This window comes from Alligator mississippiensis, chromosome 10 (genome assembly GCF_030867095.1).
Source record: "Alligator mississippiensis isolate rAllMis1 chromosome 10, rAllMis1, whole genome shotgun sequence".
Lineage (NCBI taxonomy): Eukaryota > Metazoa > Chordata > Crocodylia > Alligatoridae > Alligator > Alligator mississippiensis.
In genome coordinates this window covers 33,418,778-33,437,865 of record NC_081833.1, presented here as the reverse complement: position 1 = coordinate 33,437,865, position 19,088 = coordinate 33,418,778, and the positions used below count along the sequence as shown (strand labels likewise).

General features: G+C 49.0%; 1 protein-coding gene across 2 annotated transcripts in view; it reads left to right on the top strand.

Annotated features, from left to right (window-relative positions):
• Window positions 1–19,088, top strand: part of POLE (DNA polymerase epsilon, catalytic subunit) — a 67,371-nt gene that overhangs the window by 46,227 nt on the left and 2,056 nt on the right. For both annotated transcript variants that reach the window (XM_059713626.1, XM_059713625.1), the window contains 18 exons: window positions 2,226–2,444; window positions 3,051–3,260; window positions 4,335–4,478; window positions 4,925–5,065; window positions 6,652–6,805; window positions 6,919–7,025; window positions 7,270–7,446; window positions 7,964–8,187; window positions 8,426–8,646; window positions 11,800–12,004; window positions 12,661–12,834; window positions 13,936–14,061; window positions 14,565–14,697; window positions 14,881–15,070; window positions 17,288–17,419; window positions 17,639–17,832; window positions 18,519–18,719; window positions 18,922–19,047. In XM_059713626.1, the coding sequence (XP_059569609.1) occupies window positions 2,226–2,444; window positions 3,051–3,260; window positions 4,335–4,478; window positions 4,925–5,065; window positions 6,652–6,805; window positions 6,919–7,025; window positions 7,270–7,446; window positions 7,964–8,187; window positions 8,426–8,646; window positions 11,800–12,004; window positions 12,661–12,834; window positions 13,936–14,061; window positions 14,565–14,697; window positions 14,881–15,070; window positions 17,288–17,419; window positions 17,639–17,832; window positions 18,519–18,719; window positions 18,922–19,047 (3,078 nt within the window). The remainder of the gene's footprint in view (window positions 1–2,225; window positions 2,445–3,050; window positions 3,261–4,334; window positions 4,479–4,924; window positions 5,066–6,651; window positions 6,806–6,918; window positions 7,026–7,269; window positions 7,447–7,963; window positions 8,188–8,425; window positions 8,647–11,799; window positions 12,005–12,660; window positions 12,835–13,935; window positions 14,062–14,564; window positions 14,698–14,880; window positions 15,071–17,287; window positions 17,420–17,638; window positions 17,833–18,518; window positions 18,720–18,921; window positions 19,048–19,088) is intronic.

Sequence of the window (19,088 nt, the reverse complement as noted above, 5' to 3'; positions counted from 1 at the left end):
TTCGGGCACAAAGCATGAGGATCCCCGAGCGAGGCAAAAAAGGGAAAGGGGCCAGGAGGCTTCCCTGGCTGACCAGAGAAATCCAGGGCAGCCTAAGAGCCAAAAGGGGAGCACATAAAAAGTGGAAACAGGGTGAGATCACTAAAGATGAATATACCTCCTCTGCTCGTGCTTGTAGGGAGGCAGTTAGGCGGGCCAAAGCTACCATGGAGCTGAGGATGGCAACCCAAGTAAAAGACAACAAGAAATTGTTTTATAGATATATTGGGAGTAAAGGGAAGGCCCAGGGAGGAATAGGACCACTGCTAAATGGGCAGAAACAATTGGTGACAGACAGGGGGGATAAGGCTGAACTCCTCAACGAGTTCTTTGCCTCAGTGTTCCTAAGTGAGGGGCACGACAAGTCTCTCACTGGGGTTGTAGAGAGGCAGCAGCAAGGCGCCAGACTTCCATACGTAGATCCTGAGGTGGTGCAGAGTCATTTGGAAGAACTGGATGCCTTTAAATTGGCAGGCCCGGATGGGCTCCATCCGAGGGTGCTGAAGACACTGGCCGACATCATTGCAGAGCCACTGGCAGGAATATTCGAACACTCGTGGCGCATGGGCCAAGTCCCAGAGGACTGGAAAAGGGCTAACGTGGTCCCCATTTTCAAAAAGGGGAGGAAGGAGGACCTGGGCAACTATAGGCCAGTCAGTCTCACCTCCATCCTTGGTAAAGTCTTTGAAAAAATTATCAAGGCTCACATTTGTGAGAGCCCGGCAGGGCAAATTATGCTGAGGGGAAACCAGCACGGGTTTGTGGCGGGCAGATCGTGCCTGACCAATCTAGTCTCTTTCTATGACCAGGTTACGAAACGCCTGGACACAGGAGGAGGGGTGGATGTCGTATACTTAGACTTCAGGAAGGCCTTCGATACGGTATCCCACCCCATACTGGTGAACAAGCTAAGAGGCTGTGATGTGGATGACTGCACAGTCCGGTGGGTGGCGAATTGGCTAGAGGGCCGCACCCAAAGAGTCGTGGTGGATGGGTCGGTCTCGACCTGGAAGGGTGTGGGCAGTGGGGTCCCGCAGGGCTCGGTCCTTGGACCGATACTCTTTAATGTCTTCATCAGCGACTTGGACGAGGGAGTCAAATGTACTCTGTCCAAGTTTGCAGATGACACAAAGCTATGGGGAGAAGTGGACACGCCGGAGGGCAGAGAACAGCTGCAGGCAGACCTGGATAGGTTGCACAAGTGGGCAGAAAACAACAGGATGCAGTTCAACAAGGAGAAATGCAAAGTGCTGCACCTAGGGAGGAAAAATGTCCAGCACACCTACAGCCTAGGGAATGACCTGCTGGGTGGCACAGAGGTGGAAAGGGATCTTGGAGTCCTAGTGGACTCCAAGATGAACATGAGCCGGCAGTGTGACGAAGCCATCAGAAAAGCCAATGGCACTTTATCGTGCATCAGCAGATGCATGACGAATAGGTCCAGGGAGGTGATACTTCCCCTCTATAGGGCGCTGGTCAGACCGCAGTTGGAGTACTGCGTGCAATTCTGGGCGCCGCACTTCAAGAAGGATGCGGATAACCTGGAGAGGGTCCAGAGAAGGGCAACTCGTATGGTCAAGGGCCTGCAGACCAAGCCCTACGAGGAGAGACTAGAGAAACTGGACCTTTTCAGCCTCCGCAAGAGAAGGTTGAGAGGCGACCTTGTGGCTGCCTATAAGTTCATCACGGGGGCACAGAAGGGAATTGGTGAGGTTTTATTCACCAAGGCGCCCCCGGGGGTTACAAGAAATAATGGCCACAAGCTAGCAGAGAGCAGATTTAGATTGGACATTAGGAAGAACTTCTTCACAGTTCGAGTGGCCGAGGTCTGGAACGGGCTCCCAAGGGAGGTGGTGCTCTCCCCTACCCTGGGGGTCTTCAAGAGGAGGTTAGATGAGTATCTAGCTGGGGTCATCTAGACCCAGCACTCTTTCCTGCTTATGCAGGGGGTCGGACTCGATGATCTACTGAGGTCCCTTCCGACCCTAACATCTATGAATCTATGAAAGGACCGAGCCTTGTGGGACTCCACTGCCCACAACTTTCCAGGTCAATACCTACCAGTCCACCACCACTTTAGGGGTGTGACCCTTAAGCCAATTTGCCATCCACCTGACTTTGTAATCATCTACGTCACATCTGCTCAGTTTATTTATAAGTTTCCTTGCACTTTGTTCCCTCCTCAGGTCACTACCAACCAGCCTCAGGAGAGAACTCCAAACCCACAGGTTGCTGATATGGAGGATTTCGGAACCATCAAGCCACTTCAACCATTGATGCCCATTGCAAGTAAGCGCAAGAGGATCTCAGCAGCAGTGGAGAGCCAGCAGGCATCTCAGAACCTGGAGCTGACCCAGTCCTGGAGGGAGATCCTGGGCCCACCTCCACCTTTGGGCACCACCAAGGTAATACAAACTGGGTTTAATCTAGGATGTATCCATGAAGAGTGCACTGGTCTGCTGAGCCTGGCAGGAAGCTTTGACCCCCATGCAGAGCCACAAGATCTTGTAAAAGTTTCTTCTAGAGGTCCTGCAAGAGAGTACTATTGGAGCAGACTTTAGCAAGGATGAAGAGGCTTTAGGAGGAGAGTAAGCATAAGAAATGACAGCTGCAGAGGAGTATTCTTTAGTCTGCATTGGGTGGTGCGTAAGAGGGATACAGGTAACGTGTTCGGTGCTTGTAGCTAACATTCATGTTGTGGTTGTGGGAAAGAGGCAGGGTTGCCTGTGACATACTATGTATCGGGTAGGCAACCCCTGGCATGTGTATCGGAGTGTGATATGCAAAGGCATTTTGCTTGGTGCACGTGCCTTTGGGAAGAGGCCAGGGCTGCACTGCCACACCAAGGATCAGATTCTGCAGCTCCCCCACCATACATCCCTGGCATGCCAATATCTTATAAGTTAAGGATGCAGGTGTTTCTGGCACTTTGTTCAAAAACATTGCAGACCCCTGCTATACATGATCCTGTGGTTCCTGTTCACAGTAGCTAATGCTGTCTTCATGATCAGGAGGAGCGGTTGGTCTGGCTTCGCTACCACAAGAAGAAGTGGGAGCTGCAGGCTCGGCAGAGACGGGAGCGCCAGAAAAAGCGGCGATTAGAAGATGGAGGGGTGGTTCTGGGCGGAGGGGTGATCAGGGATGCATCTTCCACGGGCCTTAGCAGCTACCTGCGTAGGACAGCACGCAGCATCCTGGATCTGCCTTGGCAGATAGTACAGGTAAAGATTAATCATTTAACTGGTAAGCCCAGTGATAATCAGCTATAGATTACTGGTTGTTGTTTAGCACGGGGCAGGGTACAGTCTGGCAAGGAAGGGTGGCGAAAGGAAGTCACACGGTGCCCTAACAAAAACTGGAAGGCGGCAGGTCAGACATTAAGGAGGAGAGGAGGGGGAGGGACAAGGTGGGATTAGTACCTATAGCTAGTCTGCTCCCTAACTGCCAGCACACCTAGTTGCAACAGGTTGGGAAAGCCCATTGCCTGCTGCTGCTGCTTGCAGCTTCACATGGGCTGGGTTGTCTGGTGGGGCTTGCTGCTACCCCCTCTCTGCTTGTCATAGGCCCCAGACAGTGGCTCCCAGCAGCAGCTGTGTCTGAGCAGTTCTGTACGCAGCCCCAACTTCCCATGCTGCTCCAGGCAGGCAGCTGCAGCCCCTCCCCCATGCTGGGGTGGGGCAGGCGCTGGCTTAGGGCTCTGTACAGCCCCCCCCCCCCCCCCCCCCCCCCCCCCGCAGGGACTAGGTTTGTGTCAGTTAACAGTTTAATCTATATAATGAAAGGAGGTTAAAGGTGAAAAAAATTTAAATAATATTTACAACCCTAATGGCTAGGGTCATTTGCTGGCTTTCATCATGGTACCCTTCCTTACTTCATGTAAAGGTTATTAGCAGTTTAGTTAGGAGGTATGTGCACAGCACTATTTGGAAACCAAGTGCCATATTCTGTAGGTTCTTTGAGCTGCACCTGTAGTAGTAACTTCTGACTTCACTGGGACTTTAGCCTGTAATAGGAGGGTTTGGCTGCCAGCCATAGGAAGAGAGCACTGAACAGATGAAGCACTGAGGGGATGTGCATAGGAGATGTCCAGAGTTCTGGGCATTGAATATTGATGGCTAAGAAAACATCAAGGGTGCATGGGCTCCAGCAAAAGCTGCACTCTCTCTTGGACTACAGAATGTCTCTGAATGTGGAGAGTGCACCTAGAAATGCTCCAAACTTCATAAGAAAAGAGTCTGTAACATACTGCAGACTACCTTCTACCGATTTAAACTTTTATCTGTCTTATCCTGTAGGTTGCTGAAACTAGCCAGCCTGGCCTATTCAGGCTGTGGGCTGTTATTGGAAATGACCTGCATTGTATGAAATTGAGTATCTCAAGGCTATTCTATGTCAATCAGCGCATTGCAAAGCCAGAGGAGGGAGCTATCTATAGAAAGGTATGAGGAATCCTGTTGGCCCTGTTGCATACAGAAGGGAAAGGAGCCATCTGAACTGAGAATAAAGCTAATAATGTATGCTAAAGTCAGGTATAGTGCAGATTAGGTTTGGTTCCCTGCTACCCAATGATGAAGGTGCACCTTAGACTCTTCCTATAACCCCTACTGCTATTCTAGAATTTATCTTGTGAGTAGAGTCTGCCAGTTATGGTCAGTCTGTGATGTGCCTAAGCTAAAGCTAGGATGAATCCAACCAACTTCTTTCCACTTGGAGTAGACCACTATTGGGAATTGGATTGCTCACTCTGCCATATAACTGCTAGAGCTGTGTGCCTGAGCCCGTTCCGTGAGCAGCTGGGGTTGTGCTAGAACCCCAGCTCATTGTGCGTCTGGAGCTTTTGCTGATTGCCCTGCTATATGGAGTGTGTCTTTTATCTCCCTGGCAGGTGAATAGAATCCTGCCCCGCTCTAACCTCATCTATAACTTATATGAATACTCGGTCCCTGAAGACATGTACCAAGAACACATCAATGAGATCAATGCTGACCTGTCTGCCCCAGACATTGAGGGAGTGTATGAGACTCAGGTAACCCTATTACTGGATCTTTAATACCTATAGGAAGAAATAGATCAGGAGTGGGCAAAATATAGCCCGCAGCCCAGATCCAGCCTGCCAAGGGATTTTGGCCTATGACTGGTCCGTTGGTCCTGTCCAGCCCAGGCCTGTAGGGAGTAACCCAGTTTCATGGCATGAGCAGCCTATCCTGCTGCCCTTGGGTGCACAGCAGGGCTGGGACAACATGGTGACTGGACTCAGTTTCCTGGCAGCTGCGACTTGCTGCCTGGGCACCCCAGCCCATCCACTCCACACACACCGCCAGGGGTGGGACCCATGCAGGCAGGGAACTCATCTGGGTGGCTGGGACAGGGCAGTGGGTGGCTGAGGAGCAGCATCCAGGAGCGAGACAGTTGGGTGGGACAAAGAGACCCTGGGATCTTGGGGGAGTGACAGCGTAAGGCTGGGGCAGAGCCACAGTCTGTTGCCCTGCAATGGCATGAGTTCAATAGGAAGGGGTGTGCAGGCAGCGGATCGCAGCTCTGCCTCAGCCCTGGATGCAGCTCCTTGCCCAGCCGTAGCCCTATCCCATCCACTTGGCTGTGTGCCCAGCCTGCACAGCTCCCAGCCATGGGGACCCCAGGATTGTGGGGAAGCGACTGTGGGGCTGGGGCAGAGCCTTGGTTCTGTGGCCAGGGGTAGGCAAGGAGCAGATCATGGTTCTGTCCCAGCCCCACACTGTCCACAATCCCAGAGTTTCCATGGAGACCAGTCAGGAGCCATTCAGGGTGCTGCATCCAGGCCCAGGATCTTGGGATGGTGACAGCACGGGGCAGTCTACACCCTGCACACTCCTGCCTGTCGCAGGGACATTTGGGCAGTGGATCACAGCTTGGCCTCAGGCCCTTGCCCTGCACCATCACCACCATGCAACCTTGCCCCGTGATCTTGTCCCGTTCCTGAACGTTGTTCCTTGCCTGCCTGTAGCCCCATCCCACACAGGTTGATTTGGTGAGTTGTTGATGGGCAGGGTTGTTGCTGACCCAGCCCGCGACAGCTCAGGAAAACTCCCTATGTGGCCCACGGGCCCAAATAATTGCCCACCTCTGAAACGACTCATCTTCTAAAGTGCAGCACCAGCCAGTGTGATCAAATGTGGCCTCTTTGAAGGAGTTTTGAGAGACTCATGCCTTGAATCTTGTACATTACATAAGCTCATCTTTTGTTTAGGAGACAAACCTGCAGAGTAATATATTCTGTTACTTGGAATATAGTCTTTACACCTGTTGTACAGATTATGCAGGTACTTCCTATGCCTCCACTGAGATGCAACTTCTCCTTCTGTGGAATGTGGCAGAATTTTTGCCCATAAAGTTTGTGGTTGAAAGTGAAATGCTTGCCCAAGTGAAATCACAAAGGAAACTGGGTCAGTAAAATATTGTCATCAGGAACTCCCTGGTTTCTTCCCTCTGGGGATGTCTGGAAGATCTGTCATGTTTCCCCACTCCAGCCTTGGTGAGCCTTCTTTTTGAAGAACAGTTGGGATCAACGTGGAGGTCAAAATGGCTTCATCAGGTGTTTCACTTGGGTTAATGTTTAGATTTTCCTCTTTCCAGGTGCCATTACTGCTGCGTGCCTTGATCCATCTGGGCTGTGTATGCATGGTCAACAAGCAGCTGGTTAGGCACCTCTCTGGTCGGGAGGCTGAAACCTTCAGCCTAGAGCACTTGGAGATGCGTTCACTGGCCCAGTTCAGCTACCTAGACCCAGGTGAGATTATCAAAGGTTATTCAGTGGGAGGGGTTGAACACGCCCAATACCAAGAGTCCCCCTGGCTCAGGGATGGTATCTCTGACATTGGTATGTCTGCTCTGCATTCCTAGGAAGCATACGACATATCTATCTCTACCACAACTCCCAAAGCAGAAGGGCACTCTTTGGCCTCTTCATCCCATCTCAGCGCAAAGCCTCAATATTTGTGCTGGACACGGTAAGAATAAGAAAGGAGCAACTGGCAGCATTAGGAGATAGTGTGGATGTGAGGATTTCTTTGGAAGGGCACACATCTCTGCAGTTCCTTGAAGCATGAATTTCCAGCAAGCTTGTTTACAAACTGTTCTTAAGGTGCAGAAGTGCTAACACGGAGAGGATGGTCCTGTGAGACTGTTACATTATGATATGGAGCCTATCTCTCCCAGTCCATTGTTCTCTCTGATCATCTCCGTTTACCACAGGTACGCAGTAACCAAATGCCAAACCTGACCAGTATGTACTCATCAGAGCATAGCACTATGCTGGCAAAGGTGGGCGAGGAGCTGCTCCCTCCTGACAAGCACACATTCGAGGTGCGAGCTGAAACTGACCTTAAGACCGTCTATAGGGCTATCCAGAGACTTTTGCTGGGCTACAAGGTATGAGTTGAGAGTACAGCCTGCAGAATGTTCATGTCCCCTCCCCACTCCCCAAAACTTTGGCAGACATGCAAGTATAACAGCAGAGCTTGCTTGGGAGACATTGAGTTTGGGGTTCTACAGAGCACCTTGCATCAACAAGTAAAAGCTGTCCAAGATGCATGGGTGTATTAACACTGTTGCAGTGTTAGCTGGTCATATGGCCAAGGCCAGGGCCATAGTAAAACTGAGGTAACCTGGGATGGTCTGCCTTCTGTGGTGCAAGAGTTACAACAAGGGCTTCGTTATGAAGTATTATGGGGAAAGTGCTTTGAGAACTCCAGACCCACTCCAGCTGTGTTGATGTCCTGAAGAAGTACATGGACAGAATATTCAGTCATTGATTTGTATGGCTCCTGCCCTTGCCAAACTTTTTCAGCTAGTGGGAAACATCTCTCTGAGGGAAAGGGGCCCCTCTCCTTCTTTCCTCCGAAGGGGGCTGTACAGTGAATTGTTCTGTCAAACTCACCCTCTCCAGGATGAACGTCGGGGCCCCACACTGATTGCTGTACAGTCCAACTGGGACCTTAAGCAGTTGGTGAGTGGGATTCCTGTCTTCGAAGAGTTTCCACTGGTTCCTGTCCGGGTGACAGATGACATCAGCTACGGAGTTCTGGACTGGCAGCGCCATGCTGCTCGCCATATGATCCGTCAGTATCTCAGCCTGGACATGTGCTTATCCCAAGCCTTTGAGATGAGCAGGTACATGAGCCACTGTTATGCCAGCAGAAGATATATGGGAGTCTGAATACAATTGAGAGCTGTTGCATTTGTGTATTGGTTGGGGAGGGGGCACTTTGGGCACAGGCTGTGAAGCCAAAGTAAGTCAAAGTTATCACTGGCTCTACTGTTTGTCCCCGAGATGGGACAGTCCAGTGGGTCTCTGTAGCTGGACTTAGCTCTGAGCTGACTAACTATGCCCCTAATCTTCACTACCCAGGTATTATCACATTCCCATTGGGAATCTCCCTGATGACATCTCCATCTTTGGTTCTGACCTTTTCTTCTCCCGTCACCTCCATCGTCACAACCACCTGCTGTGGCTCTCGCCTACATCCCGCCCAGATCTTGGGGGCAAGGAGGCAGATGACAATCGCCTGGTTATGGAATTTGATGACCGAGCCTCAGTGGAGATAAACAACCCTGGCTGCTACTCCACAGGTGAGGAGCAGAAAGAAGTTTTACCTGCAGTTTTTTAAAATGCAAACTATCCTGGAATGCTGGGTGGTGTGGGCATGGTGAAGTTCCATTCTGATTATTAATGCATGTCAGCTGTCCAGCTTCGGGAGAGCGGCTGACTTGTCCACTGATCACTCATTAGCCACAGCAGGATCTGCCTGTCTTATTTGTGTCGGAAACTTCAGTGCCTGGACACAGAAAGGACACCCTGTTAAGGGGTTAGCATCCATGTTATAGCGACTTTATAAACTTGCATTACATTTAGTGTCCAAAACGCTGATTTACCTGGTGCAAGGAGCTCGTGGCTCTGAGAGAACAAGTATGTTTTCTTGAGGCTAGGATGGCAGCTAAAGGAGGAAGAGAAGTTCTTAGATTAGGCTTTTAGTGTCACTGTAGAGCAGTCCCACCTTCCTTGTAGCAGCCCCCATTCTGCTGAGAAGGATGAGAGCCTCAAGGATGGAGGGCATCAAGATGGGAAAGAGGGAAACTATTGCTTGATAGGACCCACCTTCCAGCTGATGTTGTAGTGTCCTCTTGCATCAAGGCTGCTCCTACGAGAAAGGGGACCCCACAAGACAGGAGTTAGGTAGGTGGTAACAGTGGGCGATTTCAGTCATTAGGCACATAGCTGGTTTGTGATGTCCAGGAGGACCACGTGATGATTTGCTTGGTGTGTGGAAAAGTTAACATCTCATGAAATGCATAGATAGGTTGCTAGGGAGTGCTGGAGAGGAGCTGATGGTTGGGGTTCATGTGGGTACCACCGACATGGGGAAGTATAGCAGAGAAGTCCTGGAAGCTAAATTTAGGCTGCTGGTGGGAAGTTGAAGTCCAGGACCTCCATGGTAACATTCTCTGAAATATGTCTGCTGCCACACATGGCCAGGTAGACAGGACAGCATGGTTTTCTCAAAGGAAAAGCATGCCTCACCCTTACTATTTTTGTGAGGGTGTCCATAAGCAGGTGGATCAGGGTGGTCCAGTTGACACTGTCAAAACCTTTAAGTCCAGATGTACTAAGTCCCGCATCAGAGGCTCTTAATGAAGTTTGGTGGTGATGGGATTACAGGGCAGATCCATTCATGGATTAGAAATTGTCTTAAAGATGAAAGCAAGGAGTGAGTATAAATGGTTGTTTTTGGGATGGAAAGATGTAAACAGCGGGTTCCTCCAGGGATCTGTATTGGAACTAGCACTGTTTAACATATTCATAAATGATCTGCAAAAGGAGGTGAATAGCAAGGTGGCCAAATTTTGTGGATGACACAAAATTATTCAAAGTGTTAAAGACCAAGGTGGATTTTGAGGAACTACAGAAGGATTTGGCACTACTGAGCAAATGGGCAATTAAATGGCAGATGAAATTCAATATAGATAAGTGTAAAGTGATACACATGGGCAAGAATAACTCAAGCTATACCTACACCATAATGAGTTCTACCTTTAGCTCTTACCACACAAAAAATCAATCTGGGAGTTACTGTGGAGCAGCTGTCAAAAAGCCAAACATAATGTTAGGAAATTATGGAGAAGGGAAATTGTAAAAGAAGTATCATTATGCCCCTTTATAAATCCATGGTGCATCCACATCTTGAGTACTGTGTCCAGCTTTGGTCCCCACAGCTCAAAAAGAACAGAAGAACTAGAGAAGGTATAGAGAAAGGCAACAAGGATAATTAGTGGTATAGCGGGGCTTCCATTTGAGGAGAGACTAAAGAGCCTAGGCCTATTCAGTTTAGAATAGAGAAGCTTGAGGGGGACATGATAAGGGTTTGTAAAAAAACTGAATAGTGAAGAGAAAGTAAATAGGGATTTTTTTACTTACTAGTCTCTCACAAAATGAGAAGTAGGGAGGTCATAGAATGAAACCAGTAAATACAGTAAAATCCCTGTTATCTGGCATGAGTGGGGAATGGGGGGTGCTGGGCATCTAAAAATGCCGGTTACCTGAGAAGCACAGGTCCACGCAGATGGATGTGGAGTGGCTGGTGGGGGGGGATTGCAGTGACCACTGCACAGGGGATGGGGGATGGCAGCAGGCACACATGGAGCAGTGGCGGCACAGGATGGTGGATGGCAGCAGTGGTCACCATGTGCGAGCTTAAGCTCCTCCCCCGTGTCTGGCCAGCTGGCCAGAAATTCCGGTTAGTAAAGTGTTCTGGATAGTAGAATGCTGCATAACAGGGATTTTACTGTAGTAAGTTTAAAACTAAATAAAAAGTTTTTTCACACAGTCTGTAATAAAAGTATAGAACTCATTGCCACATGATGTTGTAGAAGCCAAGAGTTGAACCAAATTCAAAAAAAGTGATTGGACAAATTTTTGAAGGAAAGGAGCATCAGTAACTATTGAGCATGGGAGTTAGAAATACAGCCTCTGAAGCAGAGCTTCCTAGAGCTGAAATGCTGGAGGCTACAAGTCGGGAAACAGTGGAGGGGAAAAAACCCTGGTCAAATGCTGTTCACTTTTCCTTTTAGCGTCCGCTCTCGCCTGTTGTGTTACATAGGATACTGGTCAAGATGGACCTATGGTCTGACCCAGAAAATGGCAATTCTTTATGCTCGTACGTTCAGAGAGGTAATAAGCTTTCATAGATGACAGCCTATGTTAGCATCTGATGAAGTAGGATGTTGTTTATGAAAGCTTATGCCTCTCTGAACTAGTTAGTCTCTCTGGTACCACCCTGCCCTGCCTTCTTCATCCATGAACAGGTAATCCTTCCCAACATGCTGCCTCTGCGTGTGACTCCAGAATAATATGATACTGACAACAATACAATGCCAAGTCCAGTTCTGACAACCGGTGTTTCCTATGTTATGGCAATCCTTCCTCTCAGGTGACACACACAGCAGTGGTATGGCCCATGTGAAAAGTGCTGAGACTCTTTGGTGCCACTAAAGTCATTCCTTCACCACTAGTCAGATACAGGATTCTTCCCCAATTGCTATCCTTCTGTACTGCTGTTTCATTTCTTTGTTGTGCGCAATAATCCCTGTAAGTGATTTGTTTAGCTTCTGGTGCATGCTTGGAAAAAAGGGTACTTTCAATATGATGCTGCTCTGTTCAGCCTTTTGCCTTGTAAAGAAAAAGTTGGAGTCCCTTTTTCCTCCTGCTGACAAGGTGTGTTGCTACAGTGTGTCTGGAGCTGGATATCCAGAGCCTGGCTGTAAACACCATTCTGCAGTCCCATCACATCAACGACATGGAAGGAGCCTCTAGCGTAAGCATTAGCTTTGATGTGATCCAGCAGGCATCTCTTGAGGACATGGTTACAGGGAACCAGGCTGCCAACATCCCAGCTAGTTATGATGAGACAGCACTCTGCTCAAACACTTTCAGGTATGACCAAAGGAGCCAACAGAACAGGTTGTAAAAGCCAATTTTAGTGACTTCCTCATGCTCTCTTATTTTACTGTGTAAGTGCACAGCTAGTGGCTGGGCAGCTTTATTGTCTCCAGACTTCTTTGGAGAAATCTGAAGGGTGTATCTGTGGAGTGGCCAGAAGCATAACTTCTGGCTTTTGGGACTTGGCAGAAGTTGGCTTAGTCTAAGTTGGCTGTAGTCTACAGTAGAAAAGGGTGAGCAGCCCCTGTGTCTGGCTGAAGGATAGGGGTTTTGTTTTTTTTCCAGTAAAATTTTGATGGGCTTTTGTAAGGGTTTCCAAGGTCAGAGCAAGCTCAATGACAGGTCTCAGTCTGTAGTTATGTTGGGAGTAACTTATCCCTGTTTGTTCTCTCTAGTCTCGTGCCGTGTTGTGGGAGGGTATCTGGATGTGTGGCCTTTAAGTGTGAGGTGAAGGGAGAAGCACAAGAGTGTTCAGCTTAGTCCTTGGGGTGGGGGCTCAGAGTCACCCATATCGCTGATGCAGTAGGTTTTTCCCACTCTTCAATTCTGCAATACCATTTAAAAGATGTTGGCCTCTACTTGGAAGCTTGTACGTGAGTGGAGAGATGCTTTAGCTCATCCTAGGACACTGATCTCTTATCTTCTGGCAGGATTCTGAAGAGCATGGTGGTGGGCTGGGTGAAGGAGATTACACAATACCACAACATCTATGCAGATAACCAAGTGATCCATTTTTATCGCTGGCTTCGCTCACCATCCTCATTGCTGTATGACCCAGTATTGCACCGGACACTGCATAATATGATGAAGAAACTCTTCCTACAGTGAGTGAGCGCTGCTGTTTGTCAGTCATGAAGGGGTAAATGGGACACCTGTTGAGTGGAGCTACGAGCAGTGACTGTAGTATGTTACAAGGTGACTGTTGGAGATGTTTGCTTACAACCAGGTCCTTGCATCATTAGCAGCTGCAGCCAGCTCTCCTAAACTCTTCAGCATCATGGAATAAATTAGGTGCCAGCTGCAGGCAGAGCATGCCCCAGTCACCCCACAGTGATGTATTTGGCTGGCTCTAGTGAAAAGACACACCAGTCAGAGGCCTGTGGCCTGCAGCTGTGCCACTGGCCTGCACCAGAAGTGCACAACAGCTCCCAAATACCGTTGGTTAGTAATACCATCATAAAAATAGGTGTGAAATGAATGCATGTGCTAAAGATGGTAAATAAACAACCTGAGAACCCCTGAATCATCCCCATCTTTCCCCAGTGTTTCATCTCTTTTCTTCCCTCCATGTCTTTCCTAAGACATTCAGGTTAACACAGTTCAAGGAGATGATCAACTACCTTGCTACAAGAGCAAGGGCAGTGCAGGTTTGGAGGGTGTTCACTGTGTTGTCTATTCAGATGAAGGGAACTCCCTGGGCTCATTCCCTTTTTTAAAAAGAGAGTGTATAGCCCCAAGAAATCTGTAAGCTTGAGCAATTTTTGTAGGACATAAAGCTATTGTTGTACACTTCCAAGGCATATGCACTTCCATAAAGCTGAAATGGCCATATGCCTGCTTCCCTGCCAGACCTCATCCAATAGGACATGTCTACATGAGCCACTACATCACCATGGCAACAAGATGCATTGCTGTAGCTCATTGGCATCATGGTTGCCGTAGCAATGCCGCAGCACAGTAGCATGGGAAAAGACCTGTGCAGCATCAGGACTGCGCAGTAACAACTATGCAGTCTGGCACGTGTGTAGACGTGCCCAGTCAGGTTTTCTTTCAAAACTGGGTACTAAGCAGACAATGGTAGTTAGCACCTGTTCATAGGACTCTTTGGCCAGCACAGGCCTGGAATTGTATTGGTGCCAGCCATGTATACCCTAGAGCCCTGTGAGAGACAGTATCTTCCTTCCTTTTCCGTGCTCTCCCTGCAGGCTGGTAACTGAGTTCAAACGTCTTGGCTCTTCAGTGGTTTATGCCAACTTCAATCGCATCATACTGTGCACCAAGAAGCGACGTATTGAGGATGCCATTGGCTACATGGAATACATTATCAACAGGTGAGGAATGGTCATACTTTCAGCGAGGTCAGATGGTATAGCAAGGTTGACAATCCAGGAAGAACCTATTTCAGCAGAGAAAACTAAATGGACCCTGGAGTTGGGCTTTTCTCTGCCCTAAAGGCTGTTCCTGTAGGAAAAGACTGGGGTGTGCAGTAAGGGCAGTAGGGGGAGGTTGCTGCTGGCCTGTTAATTGGCCTTCAGTTATCTTCCACTAGCACTAAATTACTTGCAGAAAAATCATTTCCCATCTGCTCTAGCCATTATAGTGTGAAGGACCAGAACAGAAATGCACTTCAGCCCTTTTGTACTGGGCCTGAAGTGAGACTTGATGTGGGGAAATGGGTGGATCATCTGCATACTGTTTGCATCACATACTGTTATTTTTTTGGGTCCCCAGGGAAGCTTCCCTCTGTCTCTCTGAGGTGGGGAGGAGTAGGCAGAGCCCAGGGCTAGACTAGCCTTCATGGATCACTGGCTGACTCTGATTTCTTGCCCCTCAGCATTCACTCAAAAGAGATCTTCCACTCTTTGACCATCTCATTCTCCCGTTGCTGGGAGTTCCTTCTCTGGATGGACCCAGCGAACTATGGGGGGATCAAAGGGAAAGTGCCATCTAACATCCACTATGGAGAGGTAAGAGTCTAGAGAAGGGGTTTTGCACCCTTTTGAAACATTGCGGAGAGCTGAGTATCTGGAAAGATGCCTTGAGGTATGGGGAAGTGAAGGAGATTGCTGCTGTTAGACACAATGTGCTGTCATCTGAGTAAATTAGGTTCAAGAGCATGTGACAATCTAGTGGTTAAATTCTTTTTATAGAAAGACACCAACAAAAGGCAAGAGGTGGATGAAGAGGACAGTGAGGAGGAGGAAGAGGGGGAGGCAGAAGCAAGTGAGGAACAAGATGGAGAGGCCAGTGTGGAAGACTTACTGGAGAACAACTGGAACATTGTACAATACCTACCCCAAGCTGCCTCCTGCCAGAGCTATTTCCTCATGATTGTGTCAGGTGAGTGTTTATTGCAGAGTTCACGCAGGCCCTTCTCCCTTGAACACTTGACTGATGCTCAGAGCTATCTCTCCTGCTTAAGGCAGGGGATACCACCAAAGTTCACTGTTGCCTTGCCAGCCCCTGAGGGGACTCAGTGATGCTTCCTTGGTAGTCAGGAATAGACCTCTATGCCCTTTATCTGTTTTGGGATAGTACTTAAGATCCCCAGTTATGGACTAAATCCCTACTGTCTTAGGTGCTGTTAGAAGCAAAATGGGGCAGCTTGGCACCCAGGGCAGCAGCAATCGTAGAAAACGTAGGGCTGGAAGGAACCTCCAGAGGCTATCAAGTCCAACCCCTTGCCTGATGCAGGTCCATCCCCATCCAAACCATCCTATAAAAATTCATTATTTAAACCATTATCAAAACTACGCCGTCATCCCTAACAAAACCCCAAGACATAAGACTCTACCTGCCACAAGTAAAGCAGGACCACAGCAGCCACCATCCTGCTGCTGCAGAGTTTGTTAAAATACCCTGTAGGGATTCAAGGAAGAAGGTCATGCCTCCCACTACAGAGGAAGGCAAAGCCCCTCACAATCTATACCAATCTGACCATGGGGTTAAAATTGCTTCCTGATCTCAAATTTCAATCAGACCCTGAGCAAAGGGGTAAGACCCCCTCTAGCCAGGAATCTTTGGGTTTCTGTCCCAGCAGGACCATTGGCATACCCCAGTCAAAATCTCCAGCCTTGTCAACGGCCAACACCCAAGGCATCTGAGGAAGGCAAACCTCTCCCCCTCACCTCCACCTCCCCTTCCCTCCCCAACATGTAGCAGCAGGAGGGGGAAAAATCCTTCTTGGCCCCATGTGGCAGCCAGGAAAGCCCAGAAGCATGGGAAATACCTATAATAGAATATAGGCATCACTACTGCTAGATCATCCCTAATCAGTACTTGTCAAGTCTCTTGAACACCTCCAGTGCTGGAGACTCCACAGTGTCCCTAGGCAGTCTATTCCACTGCCTCTTTGTTCTAATAGTGAAGGAATATGTTTTGATATCCAATCTAAACTTACTTTGCTGCAACTAAAGGCCACTGGTCCACATCCTACTGTAGCAGGAGGCTTGGTGCTCCTCCTACTGTAAGAGCAAACAGGCTGCAGGTGTGGCAGTAAAGCAATCAGAGGCCACACAACCAGGGAAGGTGCTGGGCTTAGACAGGCTATTAACCCAGGCCCTGAGCTGAGCCAGTAGTAGGGCCCTAGATGCTGCTGAGGGGAACATCTCTGAAGCAGGATGGCTGGAGCTCCTGAATGTCAATGTGGAGAGTACAGCCTGCAGCAGTCTGGAAGTTTTGGAAGAGACTAAAGGGTTGGAGGATATCCCTAGGGACCTAGCAGGGAGTGCAGGAGTCCAGTGAGTGTGGGATCAGGGGGTCTGAGATCCCAGAAAGAGGCTAAGTATGTCGAGTGAACATCAGTGAATGATGATACCCGCAAGGCATGGGGCACGGTGTAGCAATGGATAGAGCCATGCAGTAAGCCCTTAAGGCAGTGAACACAGACGCCTGGTCATTAGAATGAGAGCAGATTGGGAAGCCCTGGGGCAGCCTCCATTACATAAAAACAGGTGCATCAAGGCGTGGTGGACAAACGAAGGGGTGACTGCCCAAAGACAGCAGAGTGGATAAGGGCTGAAGGGACTCCAGGGGCCTCACAGCCACCCCTGGAGAGCACCTTGCTATACTTGCTCTCTGGAGCAAGAGAAAAAAAGTTTTTTCCTTCTTTATAACAGCTCTTTAGATATTTCAGTCCTCTCTTAAGCACCTTTTCTGAAAGCTAAGCATACCTATTTCCTTCAGCCTCTCCTCTTATGACTTGCTTTCCACAATGCACAGAGGCTGCCACTGTGGCTGTGGCAGAAGAACTTATTTTTCTGTTCCTCCCTCCAAGGGTGTTGCCTGGAGCTGCTGCCCAGTCACGCTGCCTTAGTTATGCGACTGGGTACTGTAAAACCCAGAATGAAGGTGGTAACGGGAGTCCCATAAAATGGGAGGCCTGACAAGGTGAAGTAGCTCTGCTAAAGATGGCATTCAGAATGGATATGGCACGTTCATTCTGTCCCAAGGAATAAGAGCCCTTCAGACAAGGCTCTTAGCCTAGGAGATGCTTCTGAGTGGGGTTGGGTGTACAGCTTGGATCCTATATGAAACATTGCCTCTCCCTCTCCCTAGCCTACATTGTTGCTGTGTATCACAGCATGAAGGAGGAGATGAGACGCAATACTCCAGGGAGTACCCCTATCAAGAGAAGGACCAACAGCCAGGCCTCCCAAGAAGTTGTGGGGGAAACAGGTGCCATGCCAGGTGAGTGCCAGTTCTGTTCCCTGGTGAGAATATACTACGCTGGAGACTGAAGCTCTTCCTTCCTTTCCCCCTCCTCCTCCCCAACACTTTTGTGTGCCTGATCAAGAGTGGAGCTGCTGCAGTTTGCTGAAGGCTAGGGTCACAGTTATCATCTCAGTCTGCTTCAAATGTCCTGTGTCTCTCTCTGTCTCTCCCTCCCCATCCCATCCTCTTCCCCAGGTATGATCACTTTCTCACAGGATTATGTCTCTAATGAGCTCACTCAGAGCTTCTTCACGATCACGCAGAAAATCCAAAAGAAGATGAGTGGTTCCCGCAATGCCTCAGAGCCCTCAGAAATGTTCCCAGTACTTCCAGGCTCTTACCTGCCACTCACCAACCCAGCTCTGGAATTTATTAAGTATGTTTGTAAGGTGAGTTGCTGCACTACAAGACTGCTAGGCCCAAGTCTGCTGGATCAGGAGAGCACTTGACAAATCCTGCCTGGGTCACAGAAGGCAAATCTGGGATCCCAAATGTGCATCCTTCAGCCTACCTTGCAGTTCTTTCTTCATACCTGCCTCCTGTGGAGAGCAAAGGGGCTGTAGCCTGTGAGTTTCATAGAATCATAAAATTAGGGTTGGAAGGGACCTCAGGTCATCTAGTCCAACCCCCTACTCAAAGCAGTATCATCCCAACCAAGGCTTTGTCTAGCTGAGTCTTACAAACCTCCAAGGATGGAGATTCTCTAACCTCTCTGGGTAACCTGTTCCGGTGCTTTACTGCCCTCCTTATGAGAGTTTTGCCTAATATCTTACCTAAACTTACCTTGCTGCAACTTGTGACCAATGAGGCAGATCTTCCACAAAGAGGATGCCTTTTCATGCTACTCAAATCTGGTTCCCAGTTCTTCTACAACTTTCTCTTGCCTTGTGCAGGACATGAGGTATATCCATGTCCAGCCTAGGGGCTTTAATGACCAGCTCAGATACCCAGGAGAGGAAGATTAGGTTGCTATGACTTTGTGAAGGGGTGGAGCTGAGTGGGAGGTGCATCTTTCTCTCCTATTACCATGGGTCATGCTAATGTTAGTAAGCTCACATGATAATTCCTCCTGAAGGTGCTGTCCCTAGATGCAAATATAACCAACCAAGTAAATAAGCTGAAGCGAGATCTCCTGCGCCTGATTGAAGTCGGTGAATTCTCAGAGGAAGCCCAGTTTCAGGACCCCTGCCGTTCCTATGTACTCCCCGAGGTTATCTGCAGGAACTGTAACTTCTGTAGGGACCTTGATCTCTGCAAAGACCCTGCTCTCTCTCAGGTATGAGGCTGCCATGTGAGCTTGCCACAGCTCCTCTCATCCAGGAGCTCAGGCTCTCAGGGTCTTGCACAAAGTATGTATCTGATTTCACTCCTGTGAAAGGTGAGGGGTCCAGGGTGTTATGCTTCAGGCTTGTCATTTGCTACCTAGTATCTGCATTTCCTTCCTAACTTGCTTTCATCCCTTTCTCTCTGTCCTGCAGGATGGGTCTGTGTTGCCCAGCTGGGTGTGTTCAAACTGCCAGGCAGAGTACAATTCTGACTCCATCGAAAAAGCATTGGTGGAGGCCCTGCAGAAGAAGCTGATGGCCTTCACGTTGCAGGACTTGGTGAGAAGCTGGCATTATCTCCATAGCAGCTCTCATGCTGA